The following is a 26,832-nucleotide window of genomic DNA, read 5'->3' as shown; positions in this document are numbered from 1 at the left end:
TACTTATAGCCATATTTGAAGAATGGGATGAGATGGTGCTACTATCCCATTGTCTTTTCTTAGAAGTCAACATTATGTATGGTTATCATATGTGTCAGATGAAAGATATTATAATGGTAACCTGTGAACTAAAAAGCTGCTAGGAAATATTCATCTTCACTATTTTTTAGCTATAAATGTGGAAAAAAATGTGGAGCAGATTTCACTAGATTTGCATCGGAGAAACAGAACTAATCTCTGCTGCTCCTCCTGATGCCTTCTAAGAGCTGAGGGGCAGAAAGGGAGATTTGGGATTCCTTTTCAGCATTCTAGGAGATAAGAGACTTACAGAGTTGAGATAGACGATGTTATCCAAAGGATAGGGAATCTGTCGGGTACCACAATCGTGCAAAGATGACTCCAGAATAAAATGGGTCCTGTTTGCTTTAGCTCTGCAATTAGGATCCAGCAGAGAGAGCTGTGTCCCAACGAAACCGCTAGCCTAAAAGGAAACGGAACAAGACAAATGGTTATACCAGAACCACTGATCAGAACCGCAAAGGAAAGTGATAAAAAGCAACAGCTGGCACCAAGCATTATCTCCGACACTGAGAAACTCTATACCAGAAATCTATTGTTGGATTATTTGTGCTGTCACAATGAGTCAAGTAGGAAACCAGCAGGGCAGATATTCAGCTGATAAACACCTGGATGGTTTACCCATTCAGTAGAATAAAATTTCAAGATCCTGAGATTGTAACGTAGACGTTCATTTCAGAATATAATACTGAAGTTCCCATCCAATAAGAAACAGAATAAAGCTTCTTTACATGTATAAAAGCTATGATAGAAGTGAGAAAGGCAGTAAACTTTTCAATTTCCTCTCTGTGGGATTTCTATATAGAGTAGAGTAGAGTAGAGTAGAGTAGAGTAGAGTAGAGTAGAGTAGAGTAGAGTAGAGTAGAGTAGAGCAGAGCAGAGCAGAGCAGAGCAGAGCAGAGCAGAATTCTTTATTGGCCAAGTGTGATTGGGCACACAAGGAATTTGTCTTTGGTGCATATGCTCTCAGTGTACATAAAAGAAAAAGATACATTTGTCAAGAATCATGTGGTACAACACTTAATAATTGTCATAGGAGCCAAATAAGCAATGTGGAAGCAATCAATATTAATAAAAATCTTAAGGATACAACCAACAAGTTACAGTCATACAGTCCTAAGTGGGAGGAAAAGGATGATAGGAATGATGAGAAAAAACCAGTAAAAATAGAAGTGCAGACTTAGTAAAAAAGTTTGACAGTGTTGAGGGAAGGCATTCGGGTGGACTTTTAAATGGGGAGAGATTTTCCAAAAGTGACCAGCTATTTGAAATGACACAGTCCATTCTGCTATCTCAAAACTATCACTTTATTCTCTTGATCAGACTATTAGTCCTATCTGAAGAAAAGCTGCAATGCTGAAACTGTGGACTCAGCTGAGTGTCAATATTTTTTTAGGGGCCAGTGGAATATGAAATGGCCCCTTAGATCACATGACTCTTGCTGAGTTGACGAGAAAAACAGCTTTTGCCTTGGCTTTTGCTTTGAGGTTCAGCAGAACCATCGTCATCAGAACAACAAGGAGAACCCCAAGCAGTACAAAGCAGTTGTGATGATACCAGCCTAGCACGGGTATCCATAAGACCATCCAGAATTCAAAATAATTCATTTTGAAATGAAATTAAAATAGCAGACTAACCTCCAGTGAGTCTTTTGCTACAGCTACCATCATGGACGTATCGTTACATATCACAGACATGGCAACATCAACGCTACCCTGCACTTCTTCTGGTTCCGTGTCTTTTGGAAGAAGCTGATCAAAACCCTGGCTGGCCATGATTGGATCAACAGTATCGTCTGAGGGCGAGGAGCCTTGGTTGTTCTCATGAAGGAAACCAAAACGCATTTCTTTGCTCAAACTTGAGTCTGCAGGAGATTTAACGCCATACAGTAGTAACTTCAGCGCTGGTGGAAGGGAATCGTATTCTTCATACGTTTCTTCTGCAGAAAGACAGAAATTATGTCATCCCATGCGACTTATTCATAACTAGAATCATGCACTGGTTAGTTCACGTGGCATGTGAAACCATTTCTATGGAGATTCTCAGTCATCCAGGTCATGGCTTTTTCATGGCCGAAAAATCACCTTGATATTATTGTTTTTTCCTTTTATTTCCCAAGAAATAGTTTCTTTGCCCTATTTTTCTTGCACCAAGTCAATGTTTGATTCAGTAATTCCCAGTTTGTTTTAACCATGATTACTTATGTCCGAATGCGTAACAGTGGCTTATTCCAAAATTTGTCTTTAACTCAATTTAGCTCTTGTTGTTCCTGGCAGAAGTTAACAAAGAGAAAAACCCTAGGAATTTACCCAGTAATTCTTAGTGGCAAAACTGGCTTTGGCTTGTTCTTGGCTTTCTCAACAAATCATGGTTATAACAAATGCCAATTTAGCAGAATGAGTGAAACAGACATTTAAGTTAAAAATGCTATTTAAAGTACAACTAGGACTTCTTTTTCTTCACAGAAAACAACAATGAAGATATTTCATTTCCTTTCTTCAACTCGCCTAGTGTTGTTTCCCTCATGAAAAACTAGCTTCCTTTTCCTGGTATGCAAATATAAAAGCCTGTATTCGCTCAGCATCCTTAGCTCAGGACAACAGAATGTTTGAAAAATAAAGCACAAAGCTGAGAATTATCTCACAGATGTAGCATTCCACACTATAACTTCCGGGAGCAACCCCCCCGCCCCCCAATCAAGTATCTTCTCAACTCAAGACTTTTGGAAAACGGATCAAAGGGAAGAAAAGAATATTGTTGTATTTAATACAATCTGATGTTCTTCCTTACCTTCATCCAAGAGTCGTAGGTGAAATTTATTAGCAAGGGGTGCTTTTGTATAAGTAGTAACTGGGGAGTAGCCGTGCTCATATGCCCAGGCAATCAAATTCTCATGGGAGGAAGGCATATCCAACACTATGGTTTTACTCATTTCCATAGAACGTTCGGCTTGTTTTCCAAAGCCAACCTCATTTAATGTCTATAAAATAGAAAATATTTTTTTAGCCCTAGATAAAGTTTTGTTTTCTTAGAAAACTTAATTTGTTTGTAAGGTTTAGTAGCTATTATTATTATCACTATTATTATTATTACTACTATTATTGATACTATTATTGATGTTATTATTATTATTAATTAGATTTTTATGCTGCCTCCCTCCGAAGACCAAACTTTGCTTTCATTCATTCATTCATTTTGTACCATTCAATCAATGTTTTCTTGTTCACACAAGGAATTTTATCAAAAGGGACTAAAATTAGTGGGTAATGTGTAAGATACGTCCTAACAATTTTAACTGAGGAATATCTACATGACAGAATCTCACCACTTCATGAGATGCTTCTATTGATACCGTGTTTCCCCGATAGTAAGACCCCCCCGATTGTAAGACATATGGGGGGTTTCAGGGGGGTTGGCTAATATAAGCCATACCCCGAAAGTAAGACATATGTCTTACTTTCGGGGAAACACGGTACTAAAAGCAAGCGAGAGAGGCGTCGGAGCAGTTCGCGGTGGGGATAAGGACTCCTCGGCCGGCAGAAGAAGCGCGGCGGCGGCAGCAGGCTCCGGAGGGAGCTCGGGCGGTGGCGAGAAGACGGGATTCCGAGTGCCGAGCGCCACCTGCCCGCCGTTCATGCCAAGGACAGGCAGCCCCAGTTCCAGCACCTCGGCCTGCTCACCCAGCCTCTTGCCCGGCAGGAAGAGCAAAGGCGGCGGCGGGAGTAGTGGAGGCGAGGCGGAGAAGAAAGAAGCGGCGGATAGCTGGCAAGGCGCCGACTAGAGGGCTGGACCCCGCCGCTTTGCCGCCGCCGCCTTTGCCTCTTGCCCGGTGGGAAAAGCGACGAAAGGGGCTATCGGGTCCCTTCCAATTGCCCAGCCGGCGTCGCCTTAGTCAGCAGCGGAAAAGCAAAGGAAGCAGCAGGAGAAGCGAAGTTCTTGAATGGTGGCGGCGGCCCTTGATCGCAGCCGATGAGGTTCGGCTTTCTTCGCTTCTCCTGCTGCTTCCTTTGCTTTTCCGCTGCTGACTAAGGCGACGCCGGCCGGGCAATTGGAAGGGACCCGATAGCCCTTTTCGTCGCCTTTCCCGCCGGGCAAGAGGCAAAGGCGGCGGCGGGAGCGGCGGGGTCCAGCCCTCTAGCCGGCGCCTCGCCAGCTATCCGCGGCTTCTTTCTTCTCCGCCTTGCCTCCACTACTCCCGCCGCCGCCTTTGCTCTCCCTGCCGGGAAAGGCGACGAAAAGGGCTATCGGGTACCTTCCAATTGCCCGGCCGGCATCGCCTTAGTCAGCAGCAGAAAAGCAAAGGAAGCAGCAGGAGAAGCAAAGAAAGCCGAACCTCATCGGCTGCGATCAAGGGCCGCCGCCACCATTCAAGAACTTCTGCGAAAGACGCAGGAGCGGCGGCGGAATGCTGCTTGAACCGCCCCCGCCTTCTGCTTAAAACCCTCGGTTCGTGCCTTTCCTGCCCGCCTCCACTCACCCGCGCTTCTGCCACTTCTAGATTTTATTTATTACATATTTTAAAATAAGAAATTAAAAAATTGCCCGAGACAATATAAGACATACCCCCAAAGTAAGACACAGTGGGGCTTTTGGGGGTAAAAAGATAGTAAGACACTGCCTTACTATCGGGGAAACACGGTAGCGGAAACATATAAAATGGCTCTAGGGGTTGATTGCATCATATAGTGCCTTTTACTACAGCTGCACTTAGCAAACAAAATGAAAACCTCCATGCTAAGGGATAATTGAGAGGAAATATGTATTGCAACAGCTTTCTGCAACCTGATGCTCTCTAAGTATGTTTGAAGTTCAATTCTCAGAATTTCCAGTCAATTGGGGAAAGGAGAGAAAAGACACGTAATGATTCTTATGGCTTATAATTCATTAATGATTGGCAGGATATAAGATCCTCTCACTAGAAAAGAAAATAAGGAAGGAAGGAAAGAGCAAATATCTCTCCAATTGTTATTTTATTTTATTTTTGTAATTCTAAAATTCTTTTTGTTTTTCTTCTGTTATGTATTTTCTTTTTTTCTCTTTCTTTGAATGTGTTTATATCTGTTTTTGATTTTAGTTTTTGTATTGTGCATTTAAAAATATTTTTTTTAAAAAAAGATCCTCTCTCCTCTATCACCTGCCCCTATCAGGCAGCAGGATTTGAATTAAATTGTAATGGTTGATGTTAGAATGGACAAACAGGGGACCATCTGCAAAACTGAAGACCATCCCCAAGTAATCTTCAAGTCTTTGAAAAACAATATTATTTTTTCACTAGGACAATATGTATATTCACTAGGACAATTCACTAGGACAATATGTATATTAAAGTGCAATAAAAATAAAACACTATATATATCCAAGTTCCCTTAATGTTTCACAAAAAACGTCTGAGAATCCCCACACCAGATCACATTAGCAATGTTGCATTTAAGCAATAGTTGGAAAATTGTTGCTCCGAAATCATATTTTGCTGCACAAAAGGAATTATATATAGTACTGAAGATAGTGGGATAACACTAAGCCTCATTTGAGTACGATGGGTTCCGGTGGGGGAGCAGAGAGGAGGGCGGAGGCTGCAGCTCCGCCGGACTACGGCTTTAACATCTAAAATTTGGGAAGTTTTGACCCGGCGGAACGCCGAAAGAAAGATCAGCTGGGAGGCGGAAGATGGCAGCCGCTAGCTGTCATTAAGAACTCTGACAGGACCAGGAGCTGGCTGGGGCTCGTTGGAGCCAGAGATTGAAGAACTGAGCTGGGCGGTTTTGGAGGACGACTGCCCCTTCCTTTCCTCCCCGATGGGCCCAGGAGTCGAGTGCGGTATGGTGGGAACGCTCAGCGTCGGAGGGGCCATCGGGCGGAGGACTATTATGGAGGAAGTGGGGCGCCCGGTTTGGTGGAGGAAGCCGGGGGAGTGTGGTGGAGGCCAGTGAGTTGTGGCATGGCTTCGGAACGAGAAGGAGGTCATCCCTTCGGAGGCGGAAGCCGAGGAGAATATTGTGGAGGCTGCTGGCCTGGGCTGAGGTTTGCAGCGTCTGAATGGTGGCGATACGGCTGTGTAGGGTTGCAGAAGGATTGGAGGACTGGAGGTGTCACCCGACAATTACAGAGACACAGGGAAGAGGCTAGGCCGAACATTGAGAGCCAAGCAGTACTGCTGAGTCAGAGGGGCCGAGATTGGTGGCTGATACATAGAGAACTAAAAAGCCTGCCTCGGAGACTTTGGAGGACAGAACTCATATACCTGGGAGAACCCAGAGAAAGACCTGAGGGTGCCAGCCTGTGGCAGGGGCTGTCACCACAAACCTGAAGAAAAAAAAAATACACTAGGACTTTTCTCCTGAACATCTTTCCCCTGAACATCCCTACCCCAAAAATCCTCCCCCCCCACAAAACCTCTGTATTGCTGACCTGATGGACAACTGATCTTTAATTACTTCCTATTTTTTAAGCATTTTAAGCATTTTAGAACTTGCACTTTACAATATTTTTTCTATTTTCTATTTTCTATTGTATATTGTGAGACTTTTATTAGTGTTTTTTATGACTGTTAACTATTCTATTAATTTAATCTATTTTTTAACTATTGGGTTTTTTTTAACTAATGGCTGATTGGGATGTATGTAGCACTGTGCATGAGATGAATGATTGGTATGAGTGGGATGACTGGGGGGGGTCACGGTATGGATGGGATGAATGGTAATAGTATGAATGATAGACTTGGCCCACCTGACACTCGAGAGGTGGGAGGGGAAGGGGTATCGATCTCTGGGCTGGCAGAGGGTCGGAATATCCCGGTACTGCTGGGGAGAGGCAGATATGGTGGGGGCCACGGAGTTAGCCGTTCCAGGGGAACGAGGGACCGTTGCTTAATAACGATCCCTTGTTCTGGCTCTGTGAGTCCAACCTTGGACACTGGTGATGAGTGTAATTCTGGCCCTGGGCTCAGGTTGCTGCTGCTCAATGCCAGGTCGGTGGTAAATAAAGCTCTCCTCATCCGGGATTTGATCCTGGATGAGGAGGCCGACCTGGCATGTATTACTGAAACCTGGCTGGGCCCGGAGGGAGGAGTTCCTCTCTCTGAAATCTGCCCAGCCGGGTTTCAGATATGACATCAACCTCGATCCCAGGGAAGGGGGGGGAGGAGTGGCTATTGTAGCCAGGGAGAGTTTTTGTCTACGTTGACTCATTGCTCCAGAGATTGCAGGTTGGAGGCTCTCTTGATGAAGTTGGACTTAGGGGTTCAGGTGGGCTTATTTCTCACGTACCTGCCTCCCAGCTGCGTGTCAAAAGCCCTGCCTGCGCTAGCCGGGCTGGCGGTGGAGTTCCCCAGACTTATTGTCTTGGGGGACTTCAACCTGCCGTCACTCGGCAAAACCTCTGGGTTGGCACAGGAGTTCATGGCCACCATGACAGCCATGGACCTGACTCAAGTAGTTCAGAGTCCGACTCACGAGGGAGGACACGCACCTGACATGGTATTCCTCTCCGAGCAATTGAATAATGGTCTGAGACTAAGGGGCTTAGAAGCATTGCCTTTGTCATGGTCAGACCATTTTCTACTACGGCTTGACTTCCTGGCTCCAATCCTTCCCCGCAGGGAGGCGGAACCAATTAGGAGGTTCCGCCCCAGACGCCTGATGGACCCAGAGGGCTTTCAGACGGCGCTTGGGGTTATTCCAGATGCACTTGTCCACAGTTCGGCGGAGTCTCTTGCGGAAGCCTGGAACAAGGCTGCAGCGGAGGCTCTTGATCGGATTGCGCCTTTGCGACCTCTCCGTGGTGCTAGACCCCGTAGAGCTCCATGGTTCAACGAGGAGCTCCGGGAGTTGAAACGCCAGAAGAGATGTCTAGAGAAGCGTTGGAGGAAGAGTAAGTCTGAATCCGATCGAACACTTGTAAGAGCTTTTATTAAGACTTACAAAGTGGCGCTCAAGGCGGCAAGATGCGCGTATCATGCCGCCTTGATTGCATCAGCGGAATCCCGCCCGGCCGCTCTGTTTAGGGTGACCCGCTCCCTTCTTAATCAGAGGGGAGTTGGGGACCCCTTACAGAGTAGTGCCGAGGACTTTAACACGTTTTTCGCTGATAAAATCGCTCAGATCCGGGCGGACCTCGACTCCAATTGGAAAACAGAGTCGGCTGACAACGAGTCAGTTGAGGTGACTGGGGCCCGTACTTGTCCACCTGTCTGGGAAAAGTTTGATCTGGTGACACCTGATGAAGTGGACAAGGCCATTGGAGCTGTGAGTTCCGCCACCTGTTTACTGGATCCGTGTCCCTCCTGGCTGGTCTCGGCCAGCAGGGAGGTGATACGGAGCTGGGTCCAGGAGATTACCAACGCTTCCTTGGGGAGGGGAATTTTTCCAACACTCTATAAAGAAGCGCTCGTGCGCCCCCTCCTCAAGAAGCCTTCCCTGGACCCAGCCGTACTTAATAACTACCGGCCAGTCTCCAACCTTCCCTTTATGGGGAAGGTTGTCGAGAAGGTGGTGGCACTCCAGCTCCAACAATCCTTGGAAGAAGCCGATTATCTAGGTCCTAAGCAGTCGGGTTTCAGGCCCGGTTACAGCACGGAAACTGCTTTGGTCGCGTTGATGGATGATCTCTGGCGGGCCCGGGACAGGGGTTTATCCTCTGTCCTGGTGCTTCTTGACCTCTCAGCAGCTTTCGATACCATCGACCATGGTATCCTTCTGCACCGGCTGGGGGGGTTGGGGGTGGGAGGCACTGTTCTCCAGTGGTTCTCCTCCTACCTCTCCGGTCGGTCACAGTCGGTGTTAGTGGGGGGTCAGAGGTCGACTCCGAGGTCTCTCCCTTGTGGGGTGCCTCAGGGGTCGGTCCTCTCCCCCCTGCTATTCAATATCTACATGAAACCGCTGGGTGAGATCATCCAAGGGCATGGGGTGAGGTATCATCAGTACGCTGATGATACCCAGCTTTACATCTCCACCCCATGTCCAGTCAACAAAGCAGTGGAAGTGATGTGCCGGTGTCTGGAGGCTGTTGGGGCCTGGATGGGTGTCAACAGACTCAAACTCAACCCGGATAAGACGGAGTGGCTGTGGGTTTTGCCTCCCAAGGACAATTCCATCTGTCCTTCCATTACCCTGGGGGGGGAATTATTGACCCCCTCGGAGAGGGTCCGCAACTTGGGCGTCCTCCTCGATCCACAGCTCACATTAGAGAACCATCTTTCAGCTGTGGCGAGGGGGGCGTTTGCCCAGGTTCGCCTGGTGTACCAGTTGCGGCCCCATCTGGACCGGGACTCACTGCTCACAGTCACTCATGCCTCATCACCTCGAGGTTCGACTACTGTAATGCTCTCTACATGGGGCTACCTTTGAAAAGTGTTCGGAAACTTCAGATCATGCAGAATGCAGCTGCGAGAGCAGTCATGGGCCTACCTAGGTATGCCCATGTTTCACCAACACTCCGCAGTCTGCATTGGTTGCCGATCAACTTCCGGTCACAATTCAAAGTGTTGGTTATGACCTTTAAAGCCCTTCATGGCACTGGACCAGAATATCTCCGAGACCGCCTGCTGCCGCACGAATCCCAGCGACCGATTAGGTCCCAGAGTGGGCCTTCTCCGGGTCCCGTCAACTAAACAATGTTGGTCTGCGGAGTCTGCGGAGAGGGGCGGCATACAAATCTAAATAAACATAAACAAACATAAACATAATGTCCTTGGTAGTCCCTGTAGTGGACTAATCTTCCCTTTCTGACATTCCTTTTTCTCCTTTCTTTTTATTACCAAAACCATCCTTTCTCTCTTCCAAGCAAGCCTGAGACTGTAGGACATCCCATCCCAATTCACGCAATGCTTCTTCTTTGCCTTTCACTTCAGTAAAAGCCCTTCAAAGGGTTATGGATTTTAAACATCCATCCGAGTCTAAAGATATAATCGCACTTCTTATTATGGTGTGATTTTACTTTTTCTTTTTTGAATACCAACACTTTGAATTGTGACGGAAACTGATCGGCAGCCAGTGCAGGCCACGGAGTGTTGTAGAAATGTGGGCGAATCCAGGAAGCCCCACGATAGCTCTCGCGGCCGCATTCTGCACGATCTGAAGTTTCCAAACACTTTTCAAAGGTAGCTCCATGTAGAGAGCGTTGCAGTAATCGAACCTCAAGGTGATAAGGGCATAAGCGACTGTGAGCAATGACTCCCTGTCCAAATAGGGCCGCAACTGGTGCACCAGGCGATCCTGGGCAAACGCCCTCCTCGCCACAGCCAAAAGATGGTGTTCCAATGTTAGCTGTGGATCGAGGAGGACGCCCAAGTTCCGAATCCTCTCTGAGGGGGTCAATGGCGTAGCCAACATGGTTCTGTTAATAAATCAAGCTCTGATTGAGAGAATTGGACTGGGACTTGATTTATTTCTCAAGTGCTATTTGGAACGCTGACAGATGGTTTCATTTATGAATGCATTCTTGGGAGCAGAAGGAATCTGATAATCACTGAATTCCTTCAGCGTTTAGAACTGCGATTGGAACAACACAGGAACACAGGACCCTTCCCTTTTCAATTGCTATTAATATTTAAATAATGATATTATTTAACAACTTGATACTTGCTGAATGAAGAGCTTGAAAAGAAAGGTTCAAAGTCAACAGGTGCACAGAATAGGATGCAATGCATCCCTGGGGTTTATAAAGGCTTTCCGTAATGAACATTAATCATAATAAGTGCACCAGCGTGCCAACCATCCCTGTCCTAATGTTCCCTTTTATTTGAATGAATTTCATGTGTTCAGTTATTTTTATACTTATATATGTTATCTAATGCATGCTTGATGAAACAAACAAACAATCATTTATACCAGTGGTGGGGAATGAAGGCTCTATTATGACTTGTGGACTTCAACTCCCATAATTCCTGAGCCAGCCAGGAATTCTGGGAGTTGAAGTCCACAAGTCATAAAAGGGCAACTGTCCCCCACCCCTGCCTTACACGGTGGCAGGCTGCTTGGTAGGTTAGGAGAAAACAAAATGCCAACAATATTAGCAAAAGAGGGGGCAGACATTTAGTCAGCCATCTATTATGACAGTCTCAAAATGGGTGAGCAGAGTGGTCGGGCGGTAGGAAAAGCAAGTAGGATGCTTGGCTGCATAGCTAGAGGTATAACAAGCAGGAAGAGGGAGATTGTGATCGCGCTATATAGAGCGCTGGTGAGACCACATTTGGAATACTGTGTTCAGTTCTGGAGACCTCACCTACAAAAAGATATTGACAAAATTGAACGGGTCTAAAGACGGGCTACAAGAATGGTGGAAGGTCTTAAGCATAAAACATATCAGGAAAGAGTTAATGAACTCAATCTGTATAGTCTGGGGAGGACAGAAGGAAAAGGGGGGGCATGATCGAAACATTTAAATATGTCAAAGGGTTAAATAAGGTTCAGGAGGAAAGTGTTTTTAATAGGAAATTGAATACAAGAACAAGGGGACACAATCTGAAGTTAGTTGGGGGAAAGATCAAAAGCAACATGAGAAAATATTATTTTGCTGAAAGAGTAGTAGATGCTTGGAACAAACTTCCAGCAGACGTGGTTGGTAAATCCACAGTAACTGAATTTAAACATGCCTGGGATAAACATAGATCCATCCTAAGATAAAATACAAAAAATAGTATAAGGGCAGACTAGATGGACCATGAGGTCTTTTTGTGCCGTCAGTCTTCTATGTTTCTATGTTTCTATTATCAGGCCATTCCTTGTTCACAGCAAGGCACGAGCTATTAACAGACCCGTAGCCCCTCCAGACCCCAAAGCAGCACAGCATCTACTTACAATGGCTTCCAAGCTCCCTTTTACGTTATGGGATTTGATGACCCAGTTGACAGACTTTCTGCACTTGAGGATAAGTACAAGATTCCTGTTAAGCGAGATGTCTGGCCGAGATGGTCTGATGTCAATGATGATATCCACCTGGAAAGCACTGGATGTGGAAAAGCAAGGCAGAGTCAGCCAGCATGCCAGAAAATTCCTGCTCTCAACCTTCTTCCAATCCATCATGTTCCCAATGTCTGGCCAGTAGATTAAAACACTGGAGGCTATCCCAGACGTCCAGCATGTGCAAAACAGACTGTTCCGCCACACTTGCTAGAACAATTTTAAATAACAATGGAAACAACATACTTTTTACGCTAATAGTGCTCCTCAAAAGCTTGTCTTTCCCATTTAAAGAGTGCACATTTTCTATGTTTTGGTGTCAGTTCAAGAAAACCACTCAGAGCTGGCTTTTCACATCAGCATGAAAGAGCTATCTTCTTTTGCGCCAGAAGTTTTAAATGCATATTTTATATCTCTGTTCCCTTTGGTACTTGGTATGAAGCAAAAGTCACTTTGCTGTATCTTCAAAACCATGGTTTGGCAAACAGCAAAAAAGACTGAAGAGTTCAATCTGCTTGCTGGATTTTAGAAGCAAATTCTACATATGCAGAATCACTGAATCTTTGCAGCTTTATTTCATATTTAAAATGACAGAGATATGACAGCTTTGTTGACAAAGATTTTGTTGACTGTTTTAAATCAATAGCCAATTTTTGGTTTTCCAACTCCTAACGGTGAGCCCAATTCCCTCTTCTCAACCCCTTTATAACTTTATATTATTCCCTTTTATTCCTTGGAATACTATTTTCTGTCTCTTTGTGCCAGCCCCATAAAACCATTCAAATTCTCGGTGGATAACTTTTTTTTAACAAAAATGTATATGTGGTCTCTATATCAACTTATGCCATGATGTTTGATTAATTTTCAACATTTTCCAGTAGTTTCCTATCTAGTAGGAATCATGTCCAACCCTCCTGAGTTTTTCTGAGTTAAGAATAAATAGATACCTGTCAGACCCAGGTGAAGGTCCAGTTAAACTGATTTATTGCTACTTGTGTCTTTGCACAGGAGTATTCTCAACTAATGGTGCCTGCTTGGATTTAGATAAGGAACAACAGGATTCAAGGAGGGGTTGGATTTAGTTCTCTTGTGGCTATGTAGGAATTCTAGGCTGATTCCTCTTTTAGCTCTGCCCTCAAATTCTGGCACTCACTCTCCTACAATACCAACCTTATTGTCACTAGCTATGACAGCTTCTTATAATTAAAAGTAAAAGCTCAGGATACAATCCTAATTATGGTAGAATTTGGAAGCAAAGAGTACTTTGAACAACTTTTAATCTTATGTCCAATTATTGTGTTATATATGATGTTTAAGCCAGATGTCCAATCCTTTATATTGATGACTTTTATGCTTATTACAATTTGGCACTGAAACCATCATTTTACAAGAAAATACCACATCTAATTTGATTTGCTTCATTAGATTTATCCTGTGTTTGAAATGCTAGGTTGAAGATGTTGAATTATGACTTTAAAATATCAATATATCAGTTCCAATTATAAAATGGTTGGTTTTCTACTTATTCTCTTTTACAAATGCATATCAAATGTCTATTGAATCTAGTCTCAATCTGAATATTTTGTATTTTTTATATGGCTTTTACAATATGAGGCTTGATGCCTTTATTAAGATATGCATGAACTAGGAGAGCTATGTTAACAAGGCCAGCTAAGGAATACATATAGCAACTAAGTCAGCCAGTGGGAGCTTCAACACTTCTGAGCCTGGGCAGAGAAATCGAAACTGAAAACTTAAGCTTAAAGCTGGGCGTGGCTCAGCCCACTCTGCTCTCTGTACTCTCAGCCCACTCTGTGCTTGTCTGCTCTGCTGAAATGAAACCAACTCTCCTGCTTGTGCTTATTGAAGAAATAATCTAGTTGTGGTATTGTATATATACTGTTCAAAATAATAAAAGGAACACTCAAATAACACATCCTAGATCTGAATGAATGAAATATTCTCACTGAATACTTTGTTCTGTACAAAGATGAATGTGCACAATATCATGTGAAATTGACTGTCAATCAGCATTGCTTCCTAAGTGGACAGTTTGATTTCACAGAAGTTTGATTTACTTGGAGTTATATTGTGTTTCCTTTATTATTTTTTTTAGCAGTGTATATTACTATGTTTATAAAGAAGTTAATGAATCTAGCTGAATCAGTCATCTGTCCATGCTTCTGGTTTGGATTTTTTATGCAACAAATTCTGATAGCCTTTAAAACTGCTGCACAGCTGAAATCAGTTCCTTTCCAGTTTGGAGAAATATAATTTGATTTAAAACTTTTACCTGTTTGAATCAGGTGCAATAAGTTCAATTATATGAACTTCTTTTTTGTTGGTCATATGAGAGATAATGCATCCCTCTGCTGTCTTCGGTTGTAGGTATCCCGCAAGGTAGTTTAAAGAAATAAAGTTCTTTTCTATTTTGCATGTTGCAGGAAAAAATTGAACTTTAAAAAAAAGAGAGAAAAAGATAAATTATTTCATACATTGGTTTTAATTACCTGAGATTGTAAAATGCAATTGTACCAATTACATTTGCAGTGATGCCAAAACTAAATACGATATTCTTTTGTGTTCAGAATTGATTCTTCGCTTTTGTACATTTTTCACAATTGTAATCAATTTTAAGTCATATCAAAATCTCATGTGTGCTAAAAGTCAAAATTCTCCTTCCATTTTCTGTTTGATTTTTTTTTTGTTCAAATGCAGAATAAAATGCCTGGAGAAAAATCTAATTTTTGGCATTTTCTTTGTCTGCAATTCATGCCTTTTCTTCTGCTTATAGTATATTTTCCTTAACAGAACTGCAATTGAAGAATTAACATGGAGGTCCAAAATTTTTATATTACAGAATTCATAATTAAGGATAAAGAATAGCAAAGGTTAGTCCAACTTAAATATGCACATCAGGTGTCAGAATAATGGATACAATTTCTCACACCATTTCAAATCTCAAGCAAATCTTTGGTGCCAAAGACACCAAAAGACTGAGAAAAACAAATCCCCTTATTCCACCAAGGCATTGTTTCCACATTTGCCTTAACCCAAGCTTGCAATCACAGAGAGAATGACACACTTTCTGATAGTTCCACCTAATGCACACATAGGATGATTTATCTTAGGGATCAGTCAACTTAGGCCACAGATGCTCAACTTTTGACCTTTACCTATGAAACACTTTCTCCAAAAATAAGAACTCTACCCACAGAGCTCAAGTTATTTATAATAACACACACACAAAAATGCAACCAGACAAATATCCCCAAATTCAATCCCGCACCAAGAATACATGCAAAGACTGTACAGTGGTACCTCTACCTAAGAACACCTCTACTTAAGAACTTTTCTAGATAAGAACCAGGTGTTCAAGATTTTTTTGCCTCTTCTTAAGAACCATTTTCTACTTAAGAATCCGAGCCTGGAAAAATTTCCCAGGAAATTTGAGAGCAGCACGAAGGCCCAGCCAGTTTCCTGCCATTCCCCCTTTAATCCCGGCCACCTCGGGCTTTTCTGGGTTGCCAGAGGAGCCTTTTGATGGCGCTCCCCATCTGGCCCACCTGGGTTTCTCTCTCTGGCGCAGTGTATGGAGGCAGCCTCGCGCCGGGTGTATGGGAGGTGCATGCTCCTCCTTGCCGCCTCATAGTCTCTCTTTTTTTTTAAGCCTTAAAGTTTTGGATTTTTTTTACCTCATCTCACCTCATCTTCTTCCTTCGGCAGCGACTGTCCTGCTCCTCTTCTTCCTCCTCCTCCTCCCACCCAAATTCCGAGCTTTATTTCTTTCCTAATGGGTTTGCATGCATTATTTGCTTTTACATTGGTTCCTATGGGAAAAATTGCTTCTACTTACAAACTTTTCTGCTTAAGAACCTGGTCACAGAACGAATTAAGTTCTTAAGTAGAGGTACCACTGTATTTATTCTTCAATGTTAGAAGGACAAAGCAACCCCTAGATTTATAATCTGGAAATTACAAATTCATTTTCTCGTTACAAACTAGCTCCTGATCTGTGCAATAAATTAATTTATGCACTCAAGATTTAATTATATGTTTAGAAATTAAGCTGTTTCCTTACATGAAAAATACAATGTTTTCTTTTTTTTTTCTTTGCTTTCCTCTCTGTTTACTTTTGAATTTTTGTTACTTTCCTTTTTTGTTACTTTCCTTTTTTTATCCCTTTTCTCCATTTTTGTATATTGTTGATTAAAGCAATAAAACATGTTATGCATGTCTCATTATTCATTGGCTTTTGATACAACTTCCAATACTTACAACTCCTTGACTTATGACCAACAATTAAGGCCAAAATTTCTGTTGCTAAGCAAGATAGTTGTTAAGTGAATTTCTTGCCAGTCCTGTTAAATGAATCACTGCATTTGGTATGAATCTGACTTCCCCATTGACTTTGCTTGTCAGAATGTTTCAAAGGAGGGATCACATAACCCAAGGACACTGCAACGGCCATAAATACGAGGCATTGCCAACTGCCTGAATTTTGATCACGTGATCATAGTCGTAAGTGTGAAGGTTCCGGGGCACACATATATACTGGTCAGCTGGTCCTCACACGTGCAAGAGAGCTGGAAACAAGAAGTGCATCTGGAGTCTTCGGAGAGGGGCGGCATACAAATCTAACAAATTATTATTATTATTATTATTATTATTATTATTATTATTATTATTATTATTATTATTATTATTATTATTATTCCGGTTTCTGGTGCATCTTCACATGCTGGAAACTGGAAGCTCCAAAACTACTGCTTCTCTGATTTCTGGTGCTTCCACCCATACGCGCCAGGGAGCTGCTCTTCCAGTTTCCAATGCTCCCCCGCGCATGCGCGCTTCTATTTCGGCAAAAGGTTTACCAACATTGCTATAGGAGAATTCTTCCGGCTGTTTGATTGGATGGGTTGACATTTTCTAGTTTACCAATATCCAATTTGAGGTTGAGATTGGCATTTTTAATTTTAATCTTTTCCACCCTAACTCAGTTTTACTCTCCCTTTGCCTTCCTCTCTAGAGGATCCTTCTGTGTAAGCCATGAGAAAGTAAATCTATTCATGGAGTCTGACAGAGCTCTCCCCAAACATCTGTTAAGTATCCTGCCAGATGGGATCTCAAAAGCTGCAGAGATATTCTGCCAACTCCTCCCATGCAGACAATGGAAAGTGATCCTGAAAAGATGTCCAGCTTGCACTCAAATTAATGTATTCAAAAGGCACATGTGCAAAATTGATTCTAAATGCAAGCAGCGCACGGTTTTTAAATGGGCAATTGGCTTTCCAACCGGTTCTCTAAGAATATCGCCACACGTTTGAACGTGAAACACTACAGGAGATTTTTTATCATTGCTGTGTGTTTCCGTCATCAGGACTAGCAGATAAATAAGTAAAAAAGGGGACAGCTTCTTTCATCTTGTTGATATCACCTTAAATCATTTGCTGTTTGGATTAATTCAGCTGCAGGGGACAATCATAGTGTAATAATAAATTACCCACATTGTAGATAAAGGTCAAGACTCCTTTGAGCTGAACTAGAATCGAATAGAATCAAATAGGAACAGCCCTATTTCCAAGATGGTGCTGAAGAAGACTGCCTTGGTGAAATGCTCTCAAATTATGATTGTAACTTGCTACTTGTATCCTTAGGCTTCATATTAATACAGACAGGTCCCACAGAGTCAGTCTTCTACAGGTCCAGTCAACTAGACGATATTATTTGGCAGGGCCCAACGGAAGAGCCTTCTCTGTGGGGGGCCCGGCCCTCGGGAATCAGCTCCCCCCAGAGATTCGTACTGCCCCCACCCTCCTCGCCTTCCGTAAGAGTCTCAAGACTCATCTATACCGCTAGGCTTGGGACCACTAGACTCTAGTCTCCTGGCCGATTAATGTGTTGAGAGTAAGTTGACCGAATGGGAGTGACAGTCTTTTTATGTTTTTGGGGTTTTTGTTAGATTATAAATTTTAATTAATTGGATTTAGGACGTTATATATTGTTCCGTTATATTTTGTAAGCCGCCTCGAGTCCTCGGAGAGGGGCACCATAAAAGTCGGCATAAATAATAAATAAAAATATTGATTGTTTCCTGATTGCTTATTTGTACCCTATGACAATCATTAAGTGTTGTACCCCATGATTCTTGAAAAATGTATCTTTTCTTTTATGTACACTGAGACCATATGCACCAATGATAAATTCCTTGTGTGTCCAATCATATTTGGCCAATAAAGAATTCTGTTCTGTTCTACTCTACTCATGAATTCTGTCCCTTATCTTTGTTTTTTGTTTTAGCTCCCCTAAGCTGGTTTAGTGTGTTCTGCATTTAAAATAAAAAAATACAGATGCTGAGTTTTGTTTTGGCCTTAGAGCACAATTTGCTGTTGTGAGTGGCATAGCAATAGCACAATTTATATACCACTTCACAGAGTTTTACAGCTCTCTCTAGGCAGTTTAGAGAGTCAGCGAATTGTCCCCAACAATCTGGGTCCTCATTTTACCAACTTCAGAAGAATGAAAACTGTGTCAACCTTGAGCAAGTCAGGATCGAATTCCAGGTTGTGGGAAGAAATAGCCTGCAATACTGCATTCTAACCACTGCGGCATCATCTTAAGTACAGGTAGTCCTTGACTTACAATAGTTCATTTAATGACCGTTTGAAGTTACCACGGAAATGAAAAAAGTGACTGATAACTCTTTTTCACACTTATGACCGTTGGAGCATCCTCAAGGTTCATGAGATCAAACTTCAAACACCTGACAAGTGGCTCGGAAACTTCAGATCATGCAGAATGCAGCTGCGAGAGCAATCATGGGCTTCCCTAGGTATGCCCATGTCACACCAACACTCCACAGTCTGCATTGGTTGCTGATCAGTTTCTGGTCACAATTCAAAGTGTTGGTTATGGCCTATAAAGCCCTTCATGGCATCGGGCCAGAATATTTCCGAGACCGCCTTCTGCCGCACGAATCCCAGCGACCAGTTAGGTCCCACAGAGTTGGCCTTCTCCGGGTCCCGTCGACTAAACAATGTCATTTGGCGGGACCCAGGAGAAGAGCCTTCTCTGTGGCGGCCCCGACCCTCTGGAATCAGCTCCCCCCGGAGATCAGAATTGCCCCCACCCTCCTTGCCTTTCATAAGCTCCTCAAAACCCACCTCTGTCCTCAGACATGGGGGAATTGAGATACTCATTCCCCCCAGGCCTATACAATTTATGCATGGTATATTTGTGTGTATGTTTGGTTTTTAATAAGGGTTTTTAGTTTTTTAAATATTAGATTTGTTATATGTTGTTTTATTACTGTGGTTAGCCGCCCCAAGTCTACAGAGAGAGGCAGCATACAAATCAAATCAAATCAAATCAAATCAAATCAAATCAAAAAATATCTTCAATGTCTCATGGATCGTGTGATCACCCATGGTGACCTGATGAGCAAAGTCAATGGGGAAGCCAGATTCACTTAACAACCGTGTTACTTATTTAACACCTGCCGTGATTCACTTTACAACTGTGGCAAGAGATTGTAAAATGGGGAAAACTCACTTAAACGCCTCATTTAACAACAGAAATTTTGGGCTCGATTGTGGTCGTAAATCGAGGATTATCTGTATTTCAGAGGTGGACATTAATTAGGTAGTTATTTTGTCCCTTGTGACTGGGTTGCAAAGTGTATGGCCACCACAAGCAGCTTCATCCACGCTGCTATTGAATTAGGCTGGGACAGGTGATAGACAAATGGAAAGCACTGAAAAGAGATTATGCAGAGATGTCTACTAAATTAGAGCTTTTTTAAAGCTATTACTATGGGGAAATTAAAGTGCATATGAGTGGGAGGGCTTTATGCATACTGTGTTTTATTTTGCAGGTAGTTAGTGGAAAAGTGGGTGAGTGAGTGGTTGGATATGTGCACTACGCTGCTCTGGTGTCTTATTACTTTAATGCTATTCATATAGTTAAGGTATGTATGTGTACGTATCTACTTTCAGCAGTTACTCCTATGTGTAAGCGAAAGCCTTAGCAAAAGATTGCCTCAACTGCTACTTAATTAACCCCTAGTTCAACTTATTCCTTTTTCTCTATATATTTCCCAATTAAAATGAGGGTTTTTCAGTTTTCATTTTTTAATCTACACTGTACCTACTTAAGGTGATATGCTACTCCAACTGGAAAAAGACCTCAAGGATCCCCCTTTACAGAAGGGAGTAAACAAGGCGATGAATAATGACAGTCATTTACCCTTCATCAACAGCTAGCGGTACTTCCTTTGTTTAAGCATTTTGTCAGCAAATATCCTCCAGGTAACCCTGGTCCTGACAGCTTTCTGAAATACCACCAGGGTTTCAGCCATCCGTATCTATGTAAATGACTCATCTATGTAGCTAATGTCTTCCAGAGAAATGAAGGAGAAGGCTCACCACCAGGTCCCTGATGATAACACCTCCTTGGGGTTGGGACCCATAGCAATCTGTCTCTTCGACACCTCACCAAATCAGCAGGTACCACTAGAAGAAGGCATCCTATACATACTGTTCCTAAGATACAAAGGCTGTAAAAGTAATGACCTACACCTTTAACTCTACTCAGAAGCCAGGTTTTCCACAACTCTACCAATTGGGCCACTATAGAACAGGCAAATTAGTCTTAAACTATTACTAATCAGACTACTGTGTTCTAGGAAGCATGAGTTGCAACCCTGAAATGACAGTCAAGGGACATTATTTAACAAATCTTCCGGATTCAGGAATAGCTAAATTGATGCCTCAGATGGAGCTGTACAAATGATTTCAATTTGCACTTCTTGCAGAAGTTGTGAATCCAAGGAGTATAAAACAAGTAATATAACTATTTTACTATAATACTCATGCAAACTTGTTAAAAACGTGTATATTCTAATGTATATATATATATCTGTAAACATGATATAATAGGGATGAATTATTAAACGGTTTGTCAAGAAGTCTGTGATTTTTGTCAATGGAGAAGAAAAGTTTGGAATCTGGGTAAATGTTAACGACATTTAAAGATTAGATTACATTAGATTTATTGGATTTATATGCCGCCCCTCTCCGCAAACTCAGGGCGGCTCACAACAACAATAAAAAACAGTACATAATAACAAATCCAATGCCCACCAATCTAATTACAATTTAAAATTAGTAATTTCATAAAACAATCCCAATATATATTAAAAAAACAGGCACACAGTCAATCAATCAACAAAACAACATGGGCAAGGGGGAGATGTTCTAGTTCCCCCATGCCTGACGACAGAGGTGGGTCTTAAGAAGTTTACGAAAGGCAGGGAGGGTGGGGGCAATCCTAATCTCAGGGGGGAGCTGGTTCCAGAGGGTCGGGGCCCCCACAGAGAAGGCTCTTCCCCTGGGTCCCGCCAGACGACATTGTTTAGTCGACGGGACCCGAAGAAGGCCGACTCTGTGGGACCTAACCGGTTGCTGGGATTCGTGTGGCAGGAGGCGGTCCCGAAGATATTCTGGTCCGGTGCCATGAAGGCCTTTATAGGTCATAACCAACACTTTGAATTGTGACCGGAAACTGATCGGCAACCAATGCAGACTGCGGAGTGTTGGAGTGATATGGGCATACTTAGAGAAGCCCATAATTGCTCTCGCAGCTGCATTCTGCACGATCTGAAGTTTCTGAACACTTTTCAAAGGTAGCCCCATGTAGAGAGCGTTACAGTAGTCGAGCCTCGAGGTGATGAGGGCATGGGTGACTGTGAGTAATGACTCCCGGTCCAAATAGGGCCGCAACTGGCGCACCAGGCGAACCTGGGCAAACGCCCCCCTCGCCACAGCTGAAAGGTGTTTCTCTAATGTGAGCTGTGGATCGAGGAGGACGCCCAAGTTGCAGACCCTCTCTGAGGGGGTCAATAATTCCCGCCCCAGGGTAATGGACGGACAGATAGAATTGTCCTTGGGAGGCAGAACCCACAGCCACTCCATCTTGTCTGCGTTGAGTTTGAGTTTGTTGGAAGGTTGGAGACTGGACGGTAGTTATTAAGCACGGCTGGGTCCAGGGAAGGCTTCTTGAGGAGGGGGCGCACAAGTGCCTCCTTATAAAGAGGCAGAAAGGACCCCCTCCCCAAGGAGGCGTTGACTATCTCCTGGACCCAGTTCCGTGTCACCTCTCGACTGGCCGAAACCAGCCAAGAGGGACACGGATCCAGTAAACAGGTGGCGGAACTCACAGCTCCAATGGCCTTGTCCACTTCATCAGGTGTCACCAAGTCAAACTCCTCCCAGACAGATGGACAAAGACGTTTAGCCCCAATCGCCTCGACTGACTCGTTGTCCGTCGACTCTGTTTTACAATTGGAGTCGAGGTCCGCTCGGATCCGAGCGATTTTATCAGCGAAAAACGTGTTAAAATCCTCGGCACTACTCTGCAAGGGCTCCCCAACTCCCCTCTGATTAAGAAGGGAGCGGGTTACCCTAAACAGAGCAGCCGGGCAGGATTCCGCTGATGCAATCAAGGCGGCATGATACGCGCATCTTGCCGCCTTGAGCGCCACTTTGTAAGTCTTAATATGAGCTCTTACAAGTGTCCGATCGGATTCAGACTTACTCTTCCTCCATCACTTCTCCAGACATCTCTTCTGGCGCTTCAACACCCGGAGCTCCTCGTTGAACCATGGAGCTCTACGGGGTCTAGTGCTGCGGAGAGGTCGCAACGGCGCAATCCAGTCAAGAGCCTCCACTGCAGCCTTGTTCCAGGCCTCAGCAAGAGACTCTGCCAAGCTGTGGACGAGTGTATCTGGAATAACCCCAAGCGCCATCTGGAAACCTTCTGGATCCATCAGGCGTCTGGGGCGGAACCTCCTAATTGGTTCCGCCTCCCTGCGGGGAAGGATTGGAGCCAGGAAGTTAAGCCGCAGTAGGAAATGATCTGACCACGACAAAGGCAACACTTCTAGGCCCCTTAGTCTCAGATCATTACTCAATTGCTCAGAGAGGAATATCATATCGGGTGCGTGCCCACCCTCGTGAGTCGGACCCTGAACTACTTGAGTCAGGTGCATGGCTGTCATGGTGGCCATGAACTCCTGTGCCAGTCCAGAGGAACCGCCGAGCGACGGCAGATTGAAGTCCCCCAGGACGATAAGTCCGGGGAACTCCACCGCCAACCCGGCTACCTCCTCGAGTAGCACAGGCAGGGCTGTTGACACGCAGCTGGGAGGCAGGTACGTGAGTAATAAACCCACCTGAACCCCTAAGTCCAACTTCACCAGGAGGGACTCGCAACCCGCAACCTCTGGAGCAATGAGCCTACGCAGACCAAGACTCTCCCTGGCTATAATAGCCACTCCTCCCCCCCCTTCCCTGGGGTCGAGGTTGGTGCTATACCCGAAACCAAGCTGGGCAAATTTCAGAGAGAGGGACTCCTCCCTCCGGGTCCAGCCAGGTTTCGGTCACACAAGCCAGGTCGGCCTCCTCATCCAGGATCAAATCCCAGATGAGGAGAGCTTTATTTACCACTGACCTGGCATTGAGTAGCAACAGCTTGAGCCCAGGGCCAGAATTACACTCATCACCAGTGCCTTGAGTTAAGCTCATGGAGCCGGAAGAAGGGATCGCTACTAAGCAGCGCTCCCTCCTTCCCCTGGAACGGCTAGCTCCATGGCTTCCGCCATACCTGCCTCTCCCCAGCAAGACCGGGATATTTTGACCCTCTGCCACCCCAGAGACATAAACAGTATGTCTCAGAATAAGACTGCACCCTATAATCTTACAAAATCTTTTTTTCTCATTATGGAAAGTAAAATGCATGTGTGTACCTTACTTGCTTACCTGCTGGTCACTACTTTATTAATAAATGTAGATTTCTTTATTTATTACTATTATTACAAACCAGTACATTGTTACAGCAGTAGTGCAAGAATTGTTTGTGCTATATTTCTAGTCTTGTTGTGTATGGATATAGTAGTCCTTGAGCAACAGTTGGCCTCAGGCAAGTAGTAAAAACCTTTATAGCAACTTTATAGCAATTTATGGCAAAACAATGCATAAGCAGACAAATTAATGTGGATGACTTATTAATTTCGATCATTTTTTACAATTTTTTTTTTAAAAAATTCTTATATGCTGTGCTATGTTTTTCATTACACGAAAGGGTGAAAATTACTGTTCAGTTTGTTGGTCTTCAGCTTTTGTAGATTTTAATTCTCCTTTAGAAGAAAATTAATGCAAACAACCTTCACCTGTCCTCAACTTCACTATGCCACTCACATAAACATTGCCAGCAATTGAACAATAACAGCAAAACATCAGTTTGGAATAAGTGATTACCTGGAACAATTGCTAAGAAAAAGGCTGATTCCAGGAAAAGAAAAAAAAACAACAACTGATAAATAACTTTTACCTCTTTTGGATGTTGCCAACTTTCTGGTCTGAACCGAGAAAGCATGTCCTGGAACTTTGTGTGTGTGTGTGTGTGTGTGTGCGTGTGTGTTGCACCTTTGCTTAAAAATGGGAAAGGCAATACGGTACTTTGTTATTAATTTGGTTGTTATCTTGATATCCCTATTCAACATGACCCTACACTGGTGTAAACTTTAGTTCTTTTGGCATAACATGATAAGCTTATTTATCAAAAATGTTCATCATGTATCAACTTTGTTCAATAAATTATTGCTGCCAAAAGTCATATATCAACAGTAAAATTCCCTGCAGCTGGAAGGTATTTTAAAAAGATTTAACTCTAGGATAAGGGGAAACCAAAGGGATTACACTCTTGGGGTTCCACAGGTGGCACATGGAGCCATATCTTCTGGCACACGAGCCATTGCCCTAGCTCAGCTCCAATGTGTATGTGTGCGGCAGCCAGCTGATTTTTGGCTCACATAGAAGTTCTGGGAGGGTGTTTTAGGCTTCCGAAGAGCCTCTGGGGAGATACAGAGGAGTGTGTTTTTACCCTCCCCCAGCTCCAGGGAAGCCTTTGGAGCCTGGGGGGAGCGAAACATAAGCCTACTGGGTCTATCATGTCCAGTCAACGAAGCAGTGGAAGTGATGTGCCGGTGCCTGGAGGCTGTTGGGGCCTGGATGGGTGTCAACAAACTCAAACTCAACCTGGACAAGACGGAGTGGCTGTGGGTTTTGCCTCCCAAGGACAATTCTATCTGTCCGTCCATTACCCTGGGGGGGGAAATTATTGACCCCCTCAGAGAGGGTCCACAACTTGGGCGTCCTCCTCGATCCACAGCTCACATTAGAAAAACACCTTTCAGCTGTGGCGAGGGGGGCGTTTGCCCAGGTTTGCCTGGTGCACCAGTTGCGGCCCTATCTGGACCGGGACTCATTGCTCACAATCACTCATGCCCTCATCACCTCGAGGTTCGACTACTGTAATGCTCTCTACATGGGGCTACCTTTGAAAAGTGTTCGGAAACTTCAGATCGTGCAGAATGCAGCTGCGAGAGCAGTCATGGGCTTCTCCAAGTATGCCCATATCACTCCAACACTCCGCAGTCTGCATTGGTTGCCGATCAGTTTCCGGTCACAATTCAAAGTGTTGGTTATGACCTATAAAGCCCTTCATGGCACCGGACCAGAATATCTTCGGGACCGCCTCTTGCCGCACGAATCCCAGCGACCGGTTAGGTCCCACAGAGTTGGTCTTCTCCGGGTCCTGTCAACTAAACAATGTCGTCTGGCGGGACCCAGGGGAAGAGCCTTCTCTGTGGGGGCCCCGACCCTCTGGAACCAGCTCCCCCCTGAGATTAGGATTGCCCCCACCCTCCCTGCCTTTCGTAAACTCCTTAAGACCCACCTCTGCCGTCAGGCATGGGGGAACTAAATCACCTCCCCCTTGCCCATGTTGTTTTGTTGATTGATTGACTGTGTGCCTGTTTTTTATATATACTGTTTTTATGAGATTACTAATTTTAAATTGTAATTAGATTGGTGGGCATTGGATTGGTATTATGTACTGTGCTGCTTTTTATTACTGTTGTGAGCCGCCCCGAGTTTGCGGAGAGGGGCGGCATATAAATCCAATAAATCTAATGTAATCTAATCTATCAGATGTTGGGAAACAGGCCATTTCCAGTCTCCAGAGGGCCTTCAGGGTGGGGAAGCTGTTTTTGCCCTCCCCATGCATTAAATTATGGGTGTGGGCACTTGCGCGTGTGCAATAGCACGCACGCATGCTCTTTCGGCACCCAATGAAAAAAAAGGTCCGCCATCACTGCTCTAAACGCTAGCAAAGTGCTAACAGGGAAAAACTTTCAGCATTGAAAAGAGAAAACTTAAATTCATCAATGTAGATTTTGAAAGACTGTTAACTAATTAATGCTTGATGAAATAACGGCCTCATAATACAGAAGGCAAAATGGCAAATCAGAAAAGTTGGAGAGAAAATAAGCAGCTCAGTTGCTCGGAGAAATAAACGAAAATACAATATCTGTAATTAAATAGCATGGCAATTTGAAGTAATACAGAAGCCCAAAATTCACATCACATTTTCAATCATCTAGATATGGATGCATACAGAAAAATATGACACAAAATTTGACCATCTCAATCGCTATAAACTGGAATCTCAAAAGATGGCAGTCAAAACCCTTTATGCTGCTCTCTGAGAAAAAGGAAATAAAAGGCTAGCAAGGGAAAGTCCAGGAAAGGATATGAAGAAAACAATTAAATGAACAAACCCTAAAGCTCCAGGAAGCCAAGGAAAAAACGTCCATGAGCTGAGGACTGGATTGAACGACTGAGGAACATCTCCAGGGAGGCGGATCCTCAGAAAATTCAACCCAGTCCATAGAGCTATTCGGACTAGAACAACCCATCCTGGACTCTCTCTTCGATACGAGGGGAAATGAACTTGTTAG

The 26,832-nt window shown here is 43.9% G+C and overlaps 1 protein-coding gene across 1 annotated transcript in view; it reads right to left on the bottom strand.

Annotated features, from left to right (window-relative positions):
- The window catches only part of TGFBR3 (transforming growth factor beta receptor 3), a 210,287-nt gene that overhangs the window by 31,079 nt on the left and 152,376 nt on the right, over positions 1-26,832 (bottom strand). The window contains exons 6-10 of the mRNA XM_070746579.1: positions 14,269-14,431; positions 11,874-12,021; positions 2,869-3,058; positions 1,716-2,017; positions 329-481 (exon numbers count right to left, since the gene is read on the bottom strand). Coding sequence (XP_070602680.1) covers positions 329-481; positions 1,716-2,017; positions 2,869-3,058; positions 11,874-12,021; positions 14,269-14,431 — 956 coding nt within the window. The remainder of the gene's footprint in view (positions 1-328; positions 482-1,715; positions 2,018-2,868; positions 3,059-11,873; positions 12,022-14,268; positions 14,432-26,832) is intronic.

The sequence above is a fragment of the Erythrolamprus reginae genome, chromosome 3 (assembly GCF_031021105.1).
Source record: "Erythrolamprus reginae isolate rEryReg1 chromosome 3, rEryReg1.hap1, whole genome shotgun sequence".
NCBI lineage: Eukaryota > Metazoa > Chordata > Lepidosauria > Squamata > Dipsadidae > Erythrolamprus > Erythrolamprus reginae.
This window is presented reverse-complemented; position numbering and strand designations above follow the sequence as displayed.